General features: G+C 38.2%; 1 protein-coding gene across 5 annotated transcripts in view; it reads left to right on the forward strand.

Annotated features, from left to right (window-relative positions):
- The window catches only part of SBF2 (SET binding factor 2), a 258,391-nt gene that overhangs the window by 40,287 nt on the left and 197,870 nt on the right, over window positions 1–20,234 (forward strand). For 3 of the 5 annotated variants that reach the window (XM_032690555.1, XM_032690551.1, XM_032690553.1), the window contains exon 2: window positions 8,594–8,682. In XM_032690555.1, the coding sequence (XP_032546446.1) occupies window positions 8,594–8,682 (89 nt within the window). The remainder of the gene's footprint in view (window positions 1–8,593; window positions 8,683–20,234) is intronic. The other 2 variants (XM_032690552.1, XM_032690554.1) reach the window with 1 other exon arrangement.

The raw sequence follows: 20,234 nt of genomic DNA on the forward strand, positions 1-20,234 counted from the left end.
CTACCCATACTTCACTTTTCTCTATTTACTTCCTCTTCTGCATTTTATGGTATTTATCCACTTTCATTTCCCTTGGCATTGGTACAATTTCAGTGGATGAAGTTCATCCACTAATGTGAATTTTCCCTAGACTTTTCAAACCTCTTTTAGAGGTTTCCTGACTGATTATTTATGACTAACCTCCTTTCAGCAGAAACACCGGTTGATTTAGTGGAATAAGATATGACAGGTATTGCCATCCCCCCTTCTGCCACCTGCTTTAACTTAATTAAAAGCTAGAATAGTTTTCCTCCCTTATTTACAAAGCATAGAAATGACTTGTTACCTAGGAGTAATGAAGATTATTGTTGACCTGCATAGGAGAATATCTATTGCAATAGTGGGAAGGATGATCCTGTGAATAAGGTGCTAATCTGAGATTCAGGTGAGGTCAGTTGAACCTGCTTTTTTACATCCTTGGGGTGTAGAACCCTTTTTCTGTGCTTCCTTCCCTCGTGTATAAGGTGGGTTAATGGCTCTGCAAATTACAAAACTGCCAAAGTCAAATAAATATCGAGGCATTCAGGATTTTGGACCATCCAAGTATTTCAGGTAGTCCTGACTAGCAGTGCCAGTACACTTTGGGAGAAGATTGAAATGCTACTTTTTTTTTTTTCCCCCTGCTAAGTTCAACAAATTTTTCCTGTTTACAAAGAAAAGGGCCTGAGGATCGTCTTATCCTATTATTTGTTGCATCCTTGATAACATGGCAAGCCTCCAGAACGTCTGTCGTTCAAATTCCCGGGATTGTTGCATGCGTTTCTTTGACCTGATTAAGATGAACTGACTATGAGTTGTGCCAGTTGTACAAATAGTATCTGTGGTCACTGTGCAAAGCCCATCTTCATTCCATCTTCCTAAACGTGCCAGCATTTTGTTTAACCTTCTGTGGCTATTAGGCTGCAATAAAGTCTTTATTCTCTAGAATACATCTGAGTTAAACACTCTTTTACGTAAATGTCCATGTCCAGGCTACTTCAGACTTTAGGATGCACATGGCCTGTGCTGTAATGAGGTTGGACAGATTTTTTCAGAATGCCATGCCATGTGTTTTAGGCCTATCAAAGAAATATTTTCCTTTCCAGGTGTTTAATGTTAGTTCTCCTTTGGCCTCTTGTTCACTTTGGTTTCAGCTCTGACTTCTGTAAAATGGGCTGAGTTAAAATGGGGATATCTGTGGTATTTTCTGTCTTCTGGCATCAAGATTTCTCTAGTGATGTTTTTAAAGGTAGGGGGAGATCTCTGATACACTTCTATTCCCTTTTACAAACGGAGATACAAGATGGAACATGAGTTGTCTTCATGCTTCCTTGAGGAGCTTTTCCGGAACTCCTAAAAGTGACAAGAATCCTGGATAGTTTAAAACTTCCACTGTTTTCAAATTAAGAACTTTGATATGAAAAGGATTTTACCTCACAGCAGATTTTAGTGATGTCTTTAGCACTTAGTACTGTTTTGAGAGGGATAGATGGTTCTGTGCTCTGCCACCTGCATCTGTGCATCTTTCACACACTGTTTCTAACTCCCAACCTATTAAGTTGTACTTGTGAATACTGAAATTATTTGTTACCTTTACATGTAGGATCTATTAAAGTATTTTCTGTGGCATAGCTACTGATGTTCTTTCTCTGTGATCTATAATGTTCTTCTCACACCTGAAAATGATACCTTTTGTATCAGATCACCGAAGTGCTTCCATTCAAAGCTTTGTGTGTGTGGCTAACAACACTTAGTGCTCAAATGCATTTTTATCGGGGGTTTGTAAGTGAAAAGACAGAGTTTATCACAGTTCTCATTAATTTGGAATGTAAGTTGCATTAACAGCTCGCTTCTGGAATTTCAAGGGCAAGCAAGAGATGGCATGTGACCTTTCATGGGGAAAGATTTATATAAGAAGGGAGTTTAGGGGACTAGGGTTCAGGAGCCAGCAAATTATGCCAGAATTTTAATGTGTTGCATGCTTGTATTGTTTAAAGAAAAAGATGAGAAAAGGAGAAGGAGAAAAAGGGCAGATCAACTGGGGAGAAAAGTTGCTTCTTCCTTACTAGCTTAAGGTATAGAGTGCTCGTTCAGAATTCTTACAGGCTGAAATTTGGGGTTTGGTCTTGGGCAATTCACTGCGTGTATGTGTTGTACAGGGACAGGAATGAAAGGTCTAAAAATGTGAAACCTGATTTATTTTCTAGCCAACTTTGATTCTTAATGAATTAAAGAGTTAAACCATCTTAAAGGTAGAGATACTTTTGGATGGGGGTGATGATGGTGATTATTATTACCTGGCACCTTTAGTGAAAATGAAAATATGATTTTTTGCCTAAGGCGCAAAATTACAACTTTGAAAATTGTTGCAATACCTTTACATTGTCACTTTATATGATAAAAAAATACTCTAATACAAAATGAAAGAAAATGCAAAGTGCTTGAATTACTGGGATAGTTTTGTTTTTGTAGGAATAACTTTGTTAAGATAACAATGTGGGTCTATTTACGGTTTTAATGATGATAATGGCAGTAGTTTTGTTGGAAATGTGTCTTTTGAATTCATGTTACTTCCAGGCATGTTTTGTAAATATAATAAATAAAGAAAGCAATTCCTGGTTTACATGGAACACATTGTTAATATGCAGGTTGTTCGTGCTATGCTCACACACGTGTATTTCATTAAGTAGTTTGTTGTCTGAGTGGTGTGTATAGTATATCTGAGCTTAAGTGGTTTCAAAAATCTCCAAAAACTTCTGTCTAATTGATTTGAATTCAGTGAGCAGTGCTAGCTATGGGCTTTCCACCATGTTTTTGGGACAGCTTGCACGTTATTTGAAAGGATACCAAAAGACAGGTGATACAAAGGTCCTTCTTGCTGGCTGTGATTATCTGAGGTCATTGACACTGGACTAACCTATTTTCTAATTTAAAAACATGGTGTCGGTGTTAATGAGTGCCAGTTCACAGAGTCACAGAATCAATTAGGCTGGAAAAGACCTCTGAGATCATCAAGTCCAACCTTTGACCGATCATCACCATGTCAAACAGACCATGGCAGTAAGTGCCACATCCAGTCCTTCCTTAAAACCTCCAGGGACAGTCACTCCACCACCTCCCTGGGCAGCCAATTCCAATGTCTAATCACCCTTTCTGTGAAAAAATTCTTCCTAATGTTCTTAAAACCTCTGAAATCTTGGTAGATCTGTGATCTGTAAAGCAGATACGAGCAGGCACAGACTGAGGAGGTTGCTGCTGGTGTTCACTGTCTGTTCACTGTGTGTGTGTTTTTAATGTGGTGTCACATTTGTTTAATTAGCTTTAGTTAATAGCAGTTTCACTTGGATATTGAAGGAATGTCCTTCTAGTGTTAATTAATAAAAAGTGCTTGAAAGAAGACTGGATACAGAGTGGAGGGAATGTGGTTGAAATATGAAACTTATTCATGGGAAAATCTTCATCACCTTTTTTTTTATTTTGTCATCATGTGGCCTTGATATTTTTGCAAAGTTGTCAGTAGTTACCAGTAGCATATATTGAAACAAATGATAGTTGTTGAAATCCCATGGTCTGTTTTTATTTTGTTTCTGCCTGTTGTGCTAAAGCAGTTGAGAATGCAAATTCACTTCGGTGTTGAGTTGCAGTCATTTCTTGAATGACCTGTTATCTTCAAAAATAACTTCTCTGCTGCAAGTTGGACTATTTAGTAAAAGTCAGCTGAAGGCAACTGTCTTTCACACCCCCTCACCCCAAACCATGGAATTTAGGGACTTAGTACAATTCTGCTGTTATGCAACTAGTTGGATTGAAAAACGCCAACAGAGAATCAACAGTAATTGAACTATAAAGTATTGGGAAAATGTGGTGAGCAGACTGTACTGAATTGGTGTTACTATTAAATAGAAATGCAGCTACTGGGTCTTCTCTTGCACAGGTTTTAACCTGGTGTAGCAGCATTAAGGGAATTAACTTTACTTGCATTCATGGGAAGGAGTACAGTCAGTCTATCAGACAGGCCTTTTCTGCTTATCTTTTTGCTTCTGTATAAGGAATAAATGGAAATTTTTGTATTTGGGTAAAGTCCACTTCCAGTCCAAGTTAGAAACTTCTTGTGTCACAAGCAGGCCAGGTCCTCGCTGCCTGTAGCATGGAGATTCTTTCAAGTGATCCTGGGTCTAAACTTCTCACCAAGTAATTCCTGTAATTGAAAAGAATAATTCTGTCTATTTTCCAAGTTTAGCAAATTACAATGAATTCTGTTTCATAATTGCAAACATACAAAACTCTGATATTCTGAAGAATTGCCTTGATTTTGGAAGATTGCAGATTCATTTAAAAAAAAAGGCAAACACAACAATCCCCCCAAACCAACCCAAAGTTTAGTGGGATGGAAAGAGTGTTTCCCATCTATCTGTGTTGTATACAATTTAAGAAATCATGTGAAATAGTTAAATTTTATGGATTATTAGTAGATTTGTAAATCTGTATCACAGGACTTTTCTGTGGAAGGATTAACTGTGCTTTTTCTGTTGGCGTTTTGTTTTGGTTTTATTCCTTTACTCACATCTGATGAATGTGAATACTTATTTTTCTCTTCTAATGCTCACATCTTAGATACAGAACCATTGGTTTTTTTTCCTTTAAAATGTTGCATTTCTGTGATATATTCTACGTGCACCCTTCCATGAACTCTTTTTTTAAACTTTGAACTTTCCTGAATATTCATCTTTACTGCTGTGGGCCTTAACTTTGACTGTTTAATAACTGGAAAGTTTTTGAGGATCCTGTGAGCTGTTCAGAAAAGGATCCTTTTCTAAAGTTTTTGAGAACTTGGATACCAAATCAGTTGCACTTGAACTTGAGGGAGATAGAACATGTTCCTTTTTCTCGAGAGTGTTTTCCCAACAGTGTCTTTCCCAAGACATTTGATCCCAGAAGTGAACTGAAGTGCAAGGTCAGGTGGCATAAGAAGTTCATTCTGGCTTTCAGAAAATATTCAGAAGTACATTTCTTTCAAGTAAATTCCTATGGAGGTTTAGAATCCTTCTTGAAAGCAAAATGGAATTACATACATTAAGGTCTAACATTGGTGGCCAGCCTTGTTGGCCTTCTAAGGAAAGTAACCTAAAAAACTTGATAACCTTTTGGCATAAAGGAGAGACTATTAAAAATTTAAAAAAAAAAATTGTGCATCTCTTCATTCTGAATTAAAAGAAGTTCCTATACTGTAATGTAGGGAGGATCTTTGTAGCAGCCAAATAAAAAGAGAACTGGAAGGATTGATAGCTTCAAAATATGATTTCATTATTTATAAATGTAGCTGGTAGTGTCAGAGGTCTCAGTCCTTTGAGATCTGCATTCAGAGTAAAAGAAAAAGCCACCTATGTTCCCACAGAGAAACTTAGGGGGCTTAGACATAGCAGGGACTGTTTGCTGCTATAATTGATACTTCCTTTTCTAGGAAGTCTGGATATCTCGGTTCACCTTGTGCCTTCTGCCCTTTCTTGCTATTGGCTTCTCAACCACAAGTCCTGCTCTGCCTGGAAGGTGTTGATGCTCACTGATGCCTTGGATGCATTTGTTTGCTGTATCTTCTTTGTGCCACCTGCCAGCACTAGAACAACTACAGGAAGAAGAGACTGGATAAAGATATGACTTAGAAAAGTAGATAACATGGTAATTTGAGACTTTTAACTCAACAAGAGAAGTTCTGATACTGAGTCTGTGAGGGGACAGCCCTCTTGGAGTGAAAAAGAGAGTAGTAACATCTCTCAAGTAAGTGACTGCATAAAGGAAAGACAAGTTCTCTGAGAAGAGTACCAAAGGTGAAGGGTAAGAGGAAAGCACAGAAGGCTGAAGGCTGTTTGTTGCACGCTGGCAATAGAATATATATCAATTCCTGCCATATCCAGTTGAAAATGTAGCTGTTCTGTTATTTTTTTACATGAAAGAAGGAAACAGAGACTGGATGTCTGTAGAAGAAAGAAGGAATGCTGGAGTGTGTTTGCCTGCCTTAGGAGGGAAGGTGTGTGGCTCTCTGCTCTTCCCAGAGCTGTTTAGGGAGGGAATGGTGAAGCCTTTCCCTTTATGCCTCCTCATTTTGGAAGGATGTTGAGATGAAATGGTGGAGGGGAGAAGAATGCTAATTCAGTAGAATTAGCTGTGAAAGAGTACATAAGGGGAACACTTGATCTTAAAACAAGTGAAATGAATGACTGGTGACCCTATTCAGTTCCTACAGTCTAAGAGATATGGAGCTCTTTTTCCCTACAAAAACTGAGGCTGTAGCCATGTCTGTATTTGTTCCTTGATTTCTGGTACATCCTAGCTCTGCTTTCTGGACATCTCTGCAGCTTCTCTGTAATGGGATGTCTCCTTTGGCTTTTAACTTGCCAATTTTATCTTTTACTGCTACTTAGATCTCATCCTAACCCAGTCTGATTGCAGTTCTTCAGCAGGCTGCCCGTGGGAATCACAATCAGTATGTGCTTTTGTGGGGGTAAGATTGCTCTTGGGAGTTTGCTCTTTGTAGTTGATATGCCCGTTGTGCCAAGAACATCTGTTCCTAAATTATTTTCAAGAGACAGTCAGAGAAGGTTAAGTGTAAATATTCATAAACTGGAGAAAATGCTTCTTAATAAACCATAAGATTGGGTTTACCTAAATATCTTGCAAAAATTTTGGTGGGTTTTAAGATAGCAGCAAACTCAAACTGTAAATTAGCAGGCAGCTTAAGGAAAGCCTATTTTTTTTTTGCACTGTAACACTGATTTGTGCTGGCAGACTTGAGTTGTGTCAGACTGAAAATTGTTTTCTGTGGTAAAGTCAGGAGAATAATGTATTCATTGCTGCTGCTTGGGTGTCTGTGGAGGAAGCAGCACATGGACTGCTACTACTAATGCATAATTTGTACTGCCTCTTAATATCAAAGTATAGCTTTGAGAATTTATAAGAAAATGTTAAAAAATTTTAATGTTTAATTTCGATTTCAATTGTAGTATGATTTTAGAGAAAAGGTGATCCAATTGAATGTGATGGGTCAGTTATTAAAAGGTGTTTTAAATGGTTGCAAATTTCAGCTTTGCCATTGATGTACTTAGAGACTGGGGAATGAGGGGCTGAAAAGCAGTGCCATGGAAAGGGACCTGGGAGTCCTGGTCGATGGCAAGATGAAGATGAGTCAGCAGTGCCCTGGCAGCCAGGAGGGCCAACCCTGTCCTGGGGGGCATCAGGGAAAGCATCGCCAGCCGATCGAGGGAGGGGATTGTCCTGCTCTGCTCTGACCTGGGGCGACCTCACCTGGAATATTGTGGCAGTTTTGGGAACCACAATATAAAAAAGACATTAAGCCATTAGAGAGTGTCCAAAGGAGGGCTGTGAAGATGGTAAAGGGCCTTGAGGGGAAGCCGTGTGAGGAGCAGCTGAGGGCACTTGGCCTGTTGAGCTGGAGAAGAGGGGACTTAGGGGAGACCTCACTGCAGTTACAGCTTCCTTGTGAGGGGAAGAGGAGGGGCAGGCACTGATCTCTTCTCTGTGGTGACAGTGACAGGACCAAGGGAATGGCCTGAAGTTGTGTCAGGGGAGGATTAGACTGGGTATCAGGAAAAGGTTTTTCACACAGAGGGTCATGCTTGAAATGTGGAAAACAGAAGTTGGCGGCTATTGATTGCAAACTTTATCTTGTGCACTGCTCAGTTCTAAATGGTCCTAGTTTTCAGCATTCCTTCTAGATTGTATTGATTAATGTCAAAATGGCTTTCACCTTGCCATGTTCATTTGTTGGTGTATCCCAGAGCTAAAATCCAGTAAAAAAAAAAAAAAAGGAAAAGAAAGTTATAATTTTTTCAGTACTTACTCCCAACTTCAGAAGGTGAAGAACAGAATTCATGTTTGTATGTGCATTCCTGTACTATCCAGGATGATGCAATGCTACAGTTGTGGTGTATTTGCGGTGTTTCCAAGGGGTTTTCTATCTATACCATTGTGCCTTCCCGAAAAGGAATGGGTAAAAAAAGAAGACAATTGCATCAGAGAAGTTATCAGAAATTAGCAACTTTCTTTACATCTTTCTGTCTGGAAAACCGCTGCTGACTTGTCCAAGAAAACCAACGACAAATACTGGCAAGGATCTAGTGTGTTCTAGATGATTCATGTTGGGTTTTAATCTGTAGACTTCTTCCAGTCTGTAGGCTTCCTTTGGAAGACCACTGGTTGACAACTGTGTGCTTTCTTTTCTAAATATCACATTATCTGTTTTATTAGTTTTTAACTTACTACTGTTTGCAGAGAGAGACTGGAATTATCAGTAATCATCTGTCATTTTGAAAAGACACACGATAGGCAGAGGCTGGATGCAGCTCCTGGCTTTGTTTCATGTAGTGACTCCTCGTGTTACTGATGGAGAACCTTAAGACTGTGTTTATTATGCGACATGCAAGACATATTTGAGGATCCTGTTCTGCCTCTTGTGGTGAAAAATTTCCTAACATTTGGTATATTCTAAAAATTTTCTTAAATGTATGGGTGATTTAAATTCCACCAGTTTGCCTTTAAGTAATAGAATTTTATCTTTCAGCAGGACCAACAGAAGGTTTGGGGAAAATAATACAACGGTTTCCTCAGAAGGACTGGGAAGACACTCCTTTTCCACAGGGAATAGAGCTGGTAAGTTTGCATTACATTTTGTAATTTTTAGAATTTCTTTCACATCCAATAGGGAGATACATCTGCCTTCATGTAATGATCTGTCTTATCTTACCCAGCAGGGAACGGGTAGAAATTATGCATGTAGAGGGGATAGGAAATAGCTTTAAGAGTAATAGTTTTGGCTAACAGAAGCTAGTTTATTCTGGTCTGTACCACTAAGTAAACATTCTTAGAGTGTGGAAAATGTCTGCTGCAAATTTAGAAACAGCGCATTTAGAAGAAATGTTTGTTTGTGTCAGTAGGTGTATAACTGACTACATTTTTAGGAACATCCCTCAGATGGCAGATGACTTTTCATTGTCATGTTAAAATAATTACAAGTGTGTATTTGTATACTGTAGATTTTAAAAAAATAAAAATAGTTTCCCATATAAACTGAATTTATTAAAGTGGTCAGTTTTTACCCAGTGTTCTGTCCTTGACAGCTGGTAAGAGCTGCTTCCACAAGCAGTACACTGAGCAAGGCTGGCGAGCAGGGATCCATTTTAAATAGACAATTCTCAAGGTGCCACTTCTTTCCTTTCCTTGGTCTCATATTGTGAGATGCAGTGAAAAGATGTATCTTACTTATCTGGATCAAGGATTCACTAAACATCTGGTTCTAAAAATTCCTGAAGAGGAATGAAGAACTGTGGCCATATTCTGCAAATTAGGTTTCTGAGAAGTCAGAGTGAAACTTTCACTGCTGTGAACTTAGTAACTTCTGGGACAGGATGAACTAGAGAAGGAGATGGCCAGTAGAAAACAGAAGTCTGTACAGTGGGGCAGAATCAGTGGCAGAGGACAAAGACACTTCACTGAGTTGGTTACACTGATACAGGAAGCAAAGCAAACCTTTACCAGTACGATCCCTCCCAGCCAGTGCTCAGCTCCCTGGCTGCTCCCCGGCGCAGCAGAGGGGTGTGTTGTTCCCTGTGCTGTGTACATGACTGGGTGCTCGTTTCCTTCAGCGGTGTGGTTTCATTTCTTCACGGCCAAGGCCAAGCCCCGTGTTTCAGGGGGATGTCAGGCAGGAGTTGCCGGGGTGAGCACCGCTTCCCACACACGTGAGGGATGGTTACAGCGTTTGCGGTACACTTGCATAACTCTGCATTTGGCAATGCGCTGCTGTGCTGAAACAGGGGAAGCTCCTGCCTTCTCTGAACTGTTTCTATTACTTTACAACATTATACCACTCTCTATAGCAATTGCTGTTTGCTCTAGCTGGTAATTCCCTCCTTAATACATTCCTGTCCAGCATATGCTTGCTGACTGCTGCCCGAGTTCAGATAAGTACACACAGTTGTAGTTCATTAGAAGAGAAATAAACTTGGATACCAAAGCTTTGAGATGTTTTCTTTTTTTAACAACTCTCTTGAGGTCGAATTAGGTGGTTTGATCTTGCCTTAAACAACTGCAAGAGTTTGAGTCATAGTAAGATTTATACTGTCACACAAATCTCCCTTACCTATTTCAAAGAAAGCAATGTGTCTGACTTCCAGTGATAATGTGAAATAAATAAGCACAGCTTCTCTTAAAACAGTCAAGCTTAAGGGATATATCTGTACCTTAATGTTATCTCCCATTTAATTTTAATTCTAGGATGTTAGCATGACAAGAAACACCTTTCTAAAGGAAGATTTATTTTTTTTTTGATGGGACAAAACATTATTTCTGTATCAGTTCTCAAGTGACTCATTAGGCAAAGCCATTAGGATTTTAAACTTTCCAAGTAAAACGAAATTTGATGACTTAAAAGTTAAGGACATTGATTCAGCCAATTGGCAAAATCAGTCAAATTGATCTGCTTTCCAAGTGTGGTAATAAAATTTTAGTTAATTAAGATTGAGGAGTTAGAAATATTGCAAAGATCCAAGTACTAAAGCAAATTACTTATGAAAGTCAGATTTTGGCAGGATGTTATTTTCAAAGTTTTGGATGACTGTAACATGAATCAATATTAATGCATGGAAAGGAAAGGAAAAAAATCTGCGTTACCATTTTCTGTTTGTCACCTTAAGGGCAGCTTTAATATCATTAAGGGGGTAACAGGCAAACCTTGAGGAAAAAGAAAAGGAAAAAAAGGTAAAAATAGAATAGCTGACAAATGTGTATGAGACTGAAGATAGACATATTTATTAATAGCACTTAGTTCTATGAGTAGTTTGAATCAAAATCCTCTTAAATGTACTTCCTCTCCTTTGAGTGAAGGATCTATATGGAATTAAATGGTTTCTGTTAAATGAGAAAAAAAGCAATGGTTTGTATCTGAAAGACATGTCAAGCTCCCTTCTCTATCTTCTCATGAAGGAAAAATGCCAAAGCTTTTCGTGCTTAGCGATAGCACTGAAGGGAGATTCGGTGTTTGAATCTTGTCTTCTGTCAAAGTTAGTTCTCCTGCTGTGAAGATCTTCAGCTGATTATTGGCAATGATTTCAGTGTGCCACACACACAGCTCTTTGCAACTCTTTTTACAAAGTGAATTCTTCGAATTTAGACATTTGGAGGGGTTTATAATTTCCAAGTAGTAGAGGTTGAATCAGGTAATTTGTATGGGCATGTAGTGGGTGATACAATCACAGAATCACAGAACAGCCGAGGTTGGATGAGACCTGAAGTATGATTTGGTCCAGCCTTGCATGGGAGAGAAAGCATAGCTGAGATTATCTGCCACCCTGTCCAGTCTCCTCTTGAAAACTTACAGCAATGGGGACTCCACTGAATCCCCGAGTTGTCTAATAGTTGTTTCCTATTTGTGTTGTTAATGGCATTTTATGAAACAGGGTGGCAGGGAAATAGTGGAAAAGGGCTATGCACACTCCCACCCCTCAGGCTTTAATACTTTGAGATGGAAGATGCCTGCTTGGACCCCTTGTGATCTCTGTAGCTTCTAGAGGAGCTGTTGATCGAGCTCCAGCCAAAAACTTATAGGTGTAAGTCCTCTGAGAGTTTTTTGGAGGGCTCTTCTCTTTCCCCAGCCCTGCCTGCCCCCCACCCTTCTGGGCTTGGATTCATATGATCAGATTTCTGAGACATAAATTAAGACAGTATAAAGAGTGGAGTTTTGTAGGTAATTTTAAAAGTTCGATAATAAAACCAGTGCAAGTAATATTTTTCATTTTGTTGAGCCCAGTTTTGAAAAATGGGCTAGCATGGAAAAAACTGTACCTACTGGACCTGCCTGTGACTGCGTGAGAAGGGATCATTTTGGGAACATCTTTTCTAGGAAAGATGAGGACCCAATTTAAACTTTTACTTTTAGCCTTGACTGTATTTGTAGTTTTGGTAATTTGACACAACTATGTAGAGAATTGAGCCATTATAAAATGTAATTGCAGTTTGAACTCTACTGAAGAATGTTATATTTGGTGTATATGTATTCTGTATTAAAGGATTAAGAATTACTTAAACTGTTTCTTTTTTTGTGTGTGCAGCATGATAGCTATGTTCTGATTACAAACACATGAAGTTAGGGTACAAACACATTGTCCAAAATTCGACAGAAATATACTTCATGAAATTTTATTGAAGTCAAGTACTTTAATTTGTCTTGTTAAACAAATTTTGTGTCTTCTGGTTGTCAGTGATAAATGAGCAGTCGTGAGTCCCTGTTGAGGGAACAATACTGTCAGTAGGTCTCGGTTAGTGTGTCTTCTTAGACCTTCTGCTTGTCTGCATCTCCTCAAATGACCTAAAGAGATTGTCCTTAATCTTACACTCTTTGCATTTGCCATTTCTCTAAAGGCTTCACAGCTTTTAGTTTTGTTCTGCTTATAACTGAATTTGATAAGTGAACCACCTGCAAATTGCTGCAAAAGGTGCCCGAAGTCTTTTGTAATGGAGTATTAATAAGTACAGTGATTCTTCAAGTTTCATGGAAGTAAGTTGACTTTGAGGAGTAAAGTGATTTATACTTATTCTTAATAAAGCATTTGGCTCAGAAAAGCATTTTAAGTCGTTGGTTTTCAAAAGAATGCATTTAGAATGTACCAATCTAATAGCTACCCCTCCTGATATTTTAAATGAATGTCTCTGGGTGTCCTTCTCCATAGTCTTTTCAAAGAATTTGTTTCAGATACAGCTTAAGTTTAAAAATAACCCTCTAAAGTCAACTGAGACATATAGAGCAGTTTAAAATTAGGATAATCAAACTTCTTGTTCTTGCTTGTAGAAAGAACGCATGAGAGAGTATGTTGGGTGAATGAGTTAGCTCTACATTTCTGCATATTTTCCATATTTATAATCCAGTTTTTATTCCATTGTATGCCTTTCTAGACATCATAATTAGTTATACATCAAAGAAGGAAGCTTTGGTATGTATTGTTACACTGTAAACTCATTTTTGTCTCGGGGCTAAATTAGCTAAACTGAATGTCATCTGCATTACTCAGTGTTGGGAGGCTAATATTAATGACGCCAATGAAAGTCATACCTAGAAATAGGTACCATGTCTGAAGTTTAAACTAGATAAAATGTGTTTGTGCACTTTGTGAGTAGTAGGGAAGAAAATTTCCCACTGCACCCAGCGGTGGTAGTAGTAGTAGTGTCATGAATTAGTAATTTGCATTTAAAGTGCGTGCAAGTATGGAAGTTAACATACATTTCTAGACAAGCTAATCGCTTATCCAAATAATTACTTAAATTAGAAAATGTAATTTGTAAAAATGGCTATTTAATACACCCATTTGAAGACAGCTTACCCATGTTATGATGCTAAGAGAAGTGCTTCTGAAGAAAGAAAGGCTGCCTGTTGTCCCTTTGAGATCTGGTAGGATGCCTGCTTCCTCCTAGAGGAGGAGCAGTTGGTGCTGTTGGAATCAGCTTATTACTCTTTTGTGTAGAGCCTTTGCTGCTGAGCTTAGTGTTTCTGTACCTTTGAGTAGCTTCAGGTATGAACTCTTAAATTGATGTGAAGGATGTCTTTTATGGAAAAATGGACTCAACTTTCAAGTTCTAACTAACCCGAGGTATGAAAAAACCTCAAGGTATGAAAAAGGAGTGGTATTTATATATTTTCAAAGTATGTTTGTATTTTGATTTACCTTAGTCAGTCTTGTACAGATATCCCCTTCATTCTGACATACATAAATTATGAGTGAGAGCTATATCTCTGAGACCTTAACTGATATTCACTCCTGCTAAAACTTCACAGTTGGGCTGGGGAGAAGAAAGATATCAAAAATCCCCCACCAAACCCCAGGTTGTTTGTCTTCAGGCTTGCAGTCAATTGAAGACATTTAAAAGTAGGCCAGAATTTAAAGTAGAAAAGTTAAAGAACTCCTGAACTTTTGGAGATTCCCAGTGCAGAGTCTCTGGAAATCATTACACATGCAATCAAAATCAATACTTTTAAAATTCAAGTGCTAGTCACTTAGTGCTGTTTTTGTTTTGCCACTTTGGTATAAGGCATCTTTTCTGAGAAAAAAATCTGATGCTTGAACATTTTACTACTTATTTTAAGTAAGACATGAGAGACAAACTGGGTTGCAGATTAGACAGTTAAGGCCTGAAGTGATTAAAGTTTTAAGGGAGTTAATCTTTAAATGCTTCAGTCTTAGCTAGCTGATCTGTAAGCCAATTTTCCTGCAACATTAATGCTTTTAAGGACCTGAATAAAGAGTTGTCTACAGCATACATTTAACCTTCAGTGCACTAGGTCAGCTGCAGAGATTTTGAATTTGTTGGGGTTTTTTCCCCCCTCTTTCCCCTCAAACTTTTTTACCTCTCAAGAGTCATTATGTATGTAATTCTTTAATGAACAACTGCATGGTAGAGCTCAGTGTAGCACTTATAAGTGCATTCTGCTGTATTAATTCTCATTCTGTTACAGTGCAGGTGCTTTCAGCATTAGTAGAACACAGATAACAGCAAAAGTGCAGGTTTTTTTTTTTAATCAGAGTGTTTCTGGGCTCAACTTGTATTTCTTTAACTTGTCTGTACTTGCCTCCACTAGAAATCCTGAAGCGTCATAAATGTGATGTATTGTACAGTAATGTTTCTGCTCTGCTGTAAAACAGTTATATTCTGGTTTTAGAATCCCACTGCTTTTCCTGAATGGATGTTAGCTTCTGGATTTTATAGACTAGTGGGATAAAATAATTTGATATTGATATCAAGTAGTCCTCGCAAGTAGTGACTCGCAAGTAGTCCTTGCTTAGCAAAACTTCATTGTACTTAAGTGCTGTGAAAGGGTGCAATTAATATGTTTTGTCAATTCTTTTTTGTTTTGTTTTGAGTTGGGAAAAAAACCCCAGAGCACTTTGTATTACAGTCAACGTTTTTAGTAAAAATGATGAAATATTGCAGTGACACTTGTTTGGAATTTCAAGACTGATCTTTCCATGGAGTATGTTGAAGTGTAACCTTTTTTTGTAATTAGCAAGGTGTTTTAAGATACATTGCCCCCCCATTTTCAGTTAAATTATTTTCAGATCTTCTGGAAGAGAAAGCCATTTTTATAAGCTTTCTTAAGAAGTGCAGATGTTTTTAGAATCATAGCATGGTTTGGGTTGGTTTTCTTCAATCTTTGTAGCTGTCATCTCCACAGATAATACTTGACTGCATAAGGTGGTCTTGTCCACCTAAGCTTTGCATTTGATTCAGTATCTTTATTACCTCTCCTTAATTTTTCTCATCCTCTTTAAAAATTAGAGGAAAGACTACAGCGTGGACTTCTCTGTAAGTCTCTGGTTGTGGTTTTTTTGCATAACAGTCAGCAAAGGAGATTCTGAGACCTCGGTTAACCTGAGTTAAAGTGGTGTTGCATTAAACAAAACTCTGTGTGTGTCTTGGTGTTTCCACCTCATAACTAATAGACTTGTCTGTGAAAAGTGTCCTGGAGACCCTGCTTTTTCTAAACGTTCTGAAATTTTGAGTATTAAATGTTTTTTGATGTTCCTTGTTAAAAAAAAAACCAAACACCTGCTCCGTATGTAATGAGGGACATGATGGAGGTACTCACTGAAGGTAGTGGTGCAAATGCAGTTGTGCTTCATTTAAATAGTGTTACCTTGATGGGTCTGTATCAGTATCATCATTCTTCCTCTTTGAGTTCCCTCTCCTGTAGGTGTTTGAGAGTGATCTGTAGTTCTTCCCCTCCACAGTCCTGTGTGCCTCTGTCCAGCCAGTCCGGGTTTCTCACACAGGTGTGGTGATTTTCTCTCACTCTGTGCTTTGCTGAGATTTGAGTCTGCAGGATTACTGAACGTTTTTTATGCTCTTAAGTTTCTCAGGCTACAAGACTAGACTGTATAATACCCTTGGAATATATGGTTTTGTGGCCAATATGTTTCTGTAGGATTTTCTCCCTATCAGTTTGTCTTGTTATCTCTATGTACTCAGTGTGAACATGTAAACATTTTTGAATATTTTACATGCTTAGTGAGAGGAGCTAAGAAATTCTCTTGACTAAAAAGGGAGGGCACCATATGTGTCAAACACACGATATGAAAATGGGCTATATCTCCAGAAACTGAAAGTGAAGAGCAGAAATCCTATTGTATTATATATGAGAAGAAAAATTATAGGAAAAAATGATGGTTTTAATTATTTTCAGCTTTATGTGTAGCCTGTTTGTGGATGTGCTTTGTCTTTTTCCAAAAATATTCCTTTATACTTGAAAGTTAACTGGATGAATGCAATGTATGACAGTATAGTGACACATTTTTGAATAGCTGAACATGTTCTTAACATCAGAGGAGATTCTTTAGCCTAAATGACCTATTCCACTTTGGACTAATCATCAATGAAAATTATTTGAGAATAATTCTGTGTGAAGACAAATCATATCAGTTTGGAATGCAAGCAGCATTTGTCCAGAAAAACACAAACCAATGTACACCTTTAAGTCAGTTAAAAGTACTTTAAGTGCTGCACCTTCTGAATTTACAGCACTGTTTTTATGTTGACCCAAACGCACAGAGATTAATTGAGCCGTATTTTTGTGCACTACAACACCTTGACCTGCTGTTGTACAACACTTCTGTTTTCCAATTGTTCCTTGTGCCACGTGCAGTTGACTGCACCTGTCCAAGTTAGTCGTGTACAGGTGCCAGCACTTCTCCATCCATGATGTCTCCACAAGCAAGAGTGTTGTGCATCTTGAGCTAAGCGTGAATCAAAGCAGTTAAGCTTTTGAAAAGAAGGTAAGCACTATTCTGAGATGGCCAGGAGTTAGACATGAGAAGACTTCAGATAAATAAAATGAAGAGAATAAACTGTTCTCCTTGTCCTGCAGTGAGTGATGATGAATGGATTCGCTAGCAAAGATTTGGTGTAAACAGGAAGAAATGTTTAAACAGATGGAGCTCATGCTACTTAGAATGAAAATTTTGAGCAAATTTTGTTTTAAATGATAGATACCTAGGAGAACCTGTGTGAGGCTAATAGAATGGGATGGAAAGGGATAATCTCCTGGGGTTCTTTTTAGATTTGCTCTCTATATTCCTGCTTGTTTACTTCTCTACAGAGAGGGACCCTATAACTCATTGGGAAGGTACCAAACTGAGACATCAGAATGGTGATGAATGAAGAAATCTCTGTGGATTGCCATGAAAGATGAGACCTAGTCTTTAGATGGGATTGTCAGGTATTTATCCTTGCTGTTAACTACGGCAAGCTTTATGTCACTGTTGGATCAGGTCCCTGTAACTACCAGAGAGGAAGAGAGAAAACTGGACAAATGTAACAATCCAGTAAAGCACTGAAGTACCTCAGAACCACTTAGCAGTTTGTTGTTTAAAATTCTTATGTTTTGTTTCAGCTCATTATTACAGATTATCTGTCAGCTTTCTCCAAGAAGTTGGAACTTCTTTTACGCTTGAAGTGCTGTAATTTAGACAATTTTTTGACTGACGCTTCTGGGGGTTTTTTGTTTGGTTTGTTTGCTTTTTCCCTGTGTTTGTGCAGGGAGCTGAGAATTTGTGTGAGTTTGGAGAGAGCCAGAAAGCAAGACTGTTGTGTATTGAGTTTAGAACTATATATCCAGTTGTCACAAAGCAATCCTTTCTTGGGTTGTGTGAAGGAGCAGAAAGGCAGATAATGTGCATCTAATCAAACACAGTCTTATTGGGCTGAATACAAGATTGTGAAACTTGAACTGGGTCGTTGAATGTGTTCTGGGAATCCAGAAATAATTTATCTGTGAAGTTGATTCCTGTGACTGTAAATCAGTTTGGAATGTTTTCTAATAGCTCGAGAAAACAGACTAATGGAAAATAATGGTTGTTTTGCGTTTTTTCTGAACGAATTTGCTAATGGTTCGTGTTTTGTTAAAGCCGACACTTTTCATGCTAAGAATTTCTAATAGTACTTGTAAGTGATTATATTCCCCCAGCCCCCCAATTTGATTGACCTTGTAATTTGTACTCTTCAGTAAATTTTGTAGCATTTTGATGCAGGTTTCTTCTGCTGGCTTAAGTCATCTCAGTGGTTTTAAAGCTTGACTTGTTAAACTTGAAAACTTCTTTGAAGCCTTTATACAGTTTAAGTCCTTATTCATAATAGTTTATAAAAGGTGTATCCCAGTTGTGTGCATCAAAGCAAAAAAGAACATTAATAAATCTTATGATGATCCCTCACAATTTTGCATATTCTCTGTGCTCATTTTATCATTGTATTATCCAGTTAGAAGCCAAGCAGAAACATCAGTGCAGAGACTTTTTGCTGTTTCCAGTTCATGTAACTCCTGATTTCAGGACTCTGCACAGGGCAGAGTGGGTGTGTGCTCTGAGCATACACCTGGCACAACACCTACACAGGCCTGGGGAGAAAGCAGCTGATTCCAGTGGTTCAGTGTCTGACTGGGACTGAGCCTTTTAGAATCCTTGGGAGAGGATTTTTTTCAAAAGTAACATGTTGGCCTCCAGCACCATCGCTAACTGAAGTCTCAAAAGGAGCTCAGTTTATTAATCCTGAGGTTGAGATGTTGGTTTCTTTGTTTATAAAGCAAAGACTACTTGATATTGTTTCAGTACCGCATGTTGGTGCTCTTTTCACTAATTGCATGGAATTGGAAAAACCGCTTTCAGATCTTTCAGTTTTTCTTGTACAGCATTTTTAGGCTCTTGTCTGTTTCCCAGTAACATATAACAAATGGTTTTCTTTTGTACAAAACCTGAGATTTGTAGATGGAAAAAGGAGAAGTTTATGAATGAACTTACAGGTTAGAAGATATATAATGGAGCTAGGCTATTTAGATGACCCTCTTCCTCCTGTATTATTCTTTAATAATGTGGTATTTCATAATTTCATAATTATAGTTCTGGTCCTGATTTCTGTATGGATTTGGCAAAAACTATAAGAATTTTACTGAAGAAACCTACTTTTAAGTAAAAGTCAAGAAATAGTAATTTGCTATATATTTGTTATAATAGATGTTTGCTTTATGGTCATAATAATGTAAAGAAGTAAAGAAGTAATGTACTTGTATGTATTAAGAGGAAGAAGAAAAATATAAATATATCCGGATCTGTTTTGTAAGTGCTTATTTTAGGGCTAGTCACCATTGAAACTTTTTGTCTCTGATTGAAGCTCTCCTGAGTGGGGATCTGCCATAAGCATGGCTTCTTTTAATGAATTCTGAATATGGAACCAGGCTGACTGTGGAATCAGTAGTTTTGCCAGCAGTTTACCTGGATTGGTCCTAACAAAACATTTTCTTCTTTCTCTTTGTTCCTCTGTGAATGTCAGAAATAAACTGATGTAGGCCAAGACCTTTAGAAGTGGCAGATTTCTGAGATGAGAGTGTTAATAGTGCAGCTGATCCATAAAGTGTAAAAACTGTATTTAATGTTGCTAAGAGAGACCTCTCCTGGGGATGTTTGGTTGCAGTGCCTTTATGTTTTTCAAGGACGTACTGTCAAGGGATCACTTGAACAGGTGCTTTTATTTAGCTGTCATGGATACCAGGATAAACTAAAAAGGATTTTTATTATTTTATCAGTAACAGAATAGTACATTAAGCATTTGAACTGGCTTCTAGTATGAGTCTCTAAAGCTCCAACTTGCAGATTTGGAGATGAGGCAGTTCAGGCTTCAGTTGTGGATAATGCTACTTGTATGAGGATCCTTTTGCAGTTTGTAGTTCTTGCTCAGCCTGCAACTCATCCAGGCTGCAGAGGGAACATGGGCAAAGAGGGAGAACCCTGACACCCAAGTCTTCCTTTGAATGGTGTTTGGAACTTTTTCTCAAGAGCTTCCCTGACCAGACAGCACAAGTCTTGCAGCCTTTGAGGCGTCACCTGCGCTCTGTACGTTTCCCAAGCGTAAAGCAAATTCCCTCACCTCCCCCCATCTTTTTTAGATTTATGTATCTAACTAAGGTACCCAAATTACTTCTCATCTTTCCCTTGCACTCTCTGGTTCCTTAACCTCGATGAGAGATGATCTTTTATTTACGTCACCGAAAGGAGATTGGAAAAGGAGATCACACTCAGATGCTGAAAGGTATCAGTTATCCTCAAGTAAAAAATGCCTTTATTCTTTTTTTTGTTGAAAGTATATATTCTGATTTGAATCTCTGCCAAGTTACT

Source organism: Chiroxiphia lanceolata, chromosome 6, assembly GCF_009829145.1.
Source record: "Chiroxiphia lanceolata isolate bChiLan1 chromosome 6, bChiLan1.pri, whole genome shotgun sequence".
Taxonomy (NCBI): domain Eukaryota; kingdom Metazoa; phylum Chordata; class Aves; order Passeriformes; family Pipridae; genus Chiroxiphia; species Chiroxiphia lanceolata.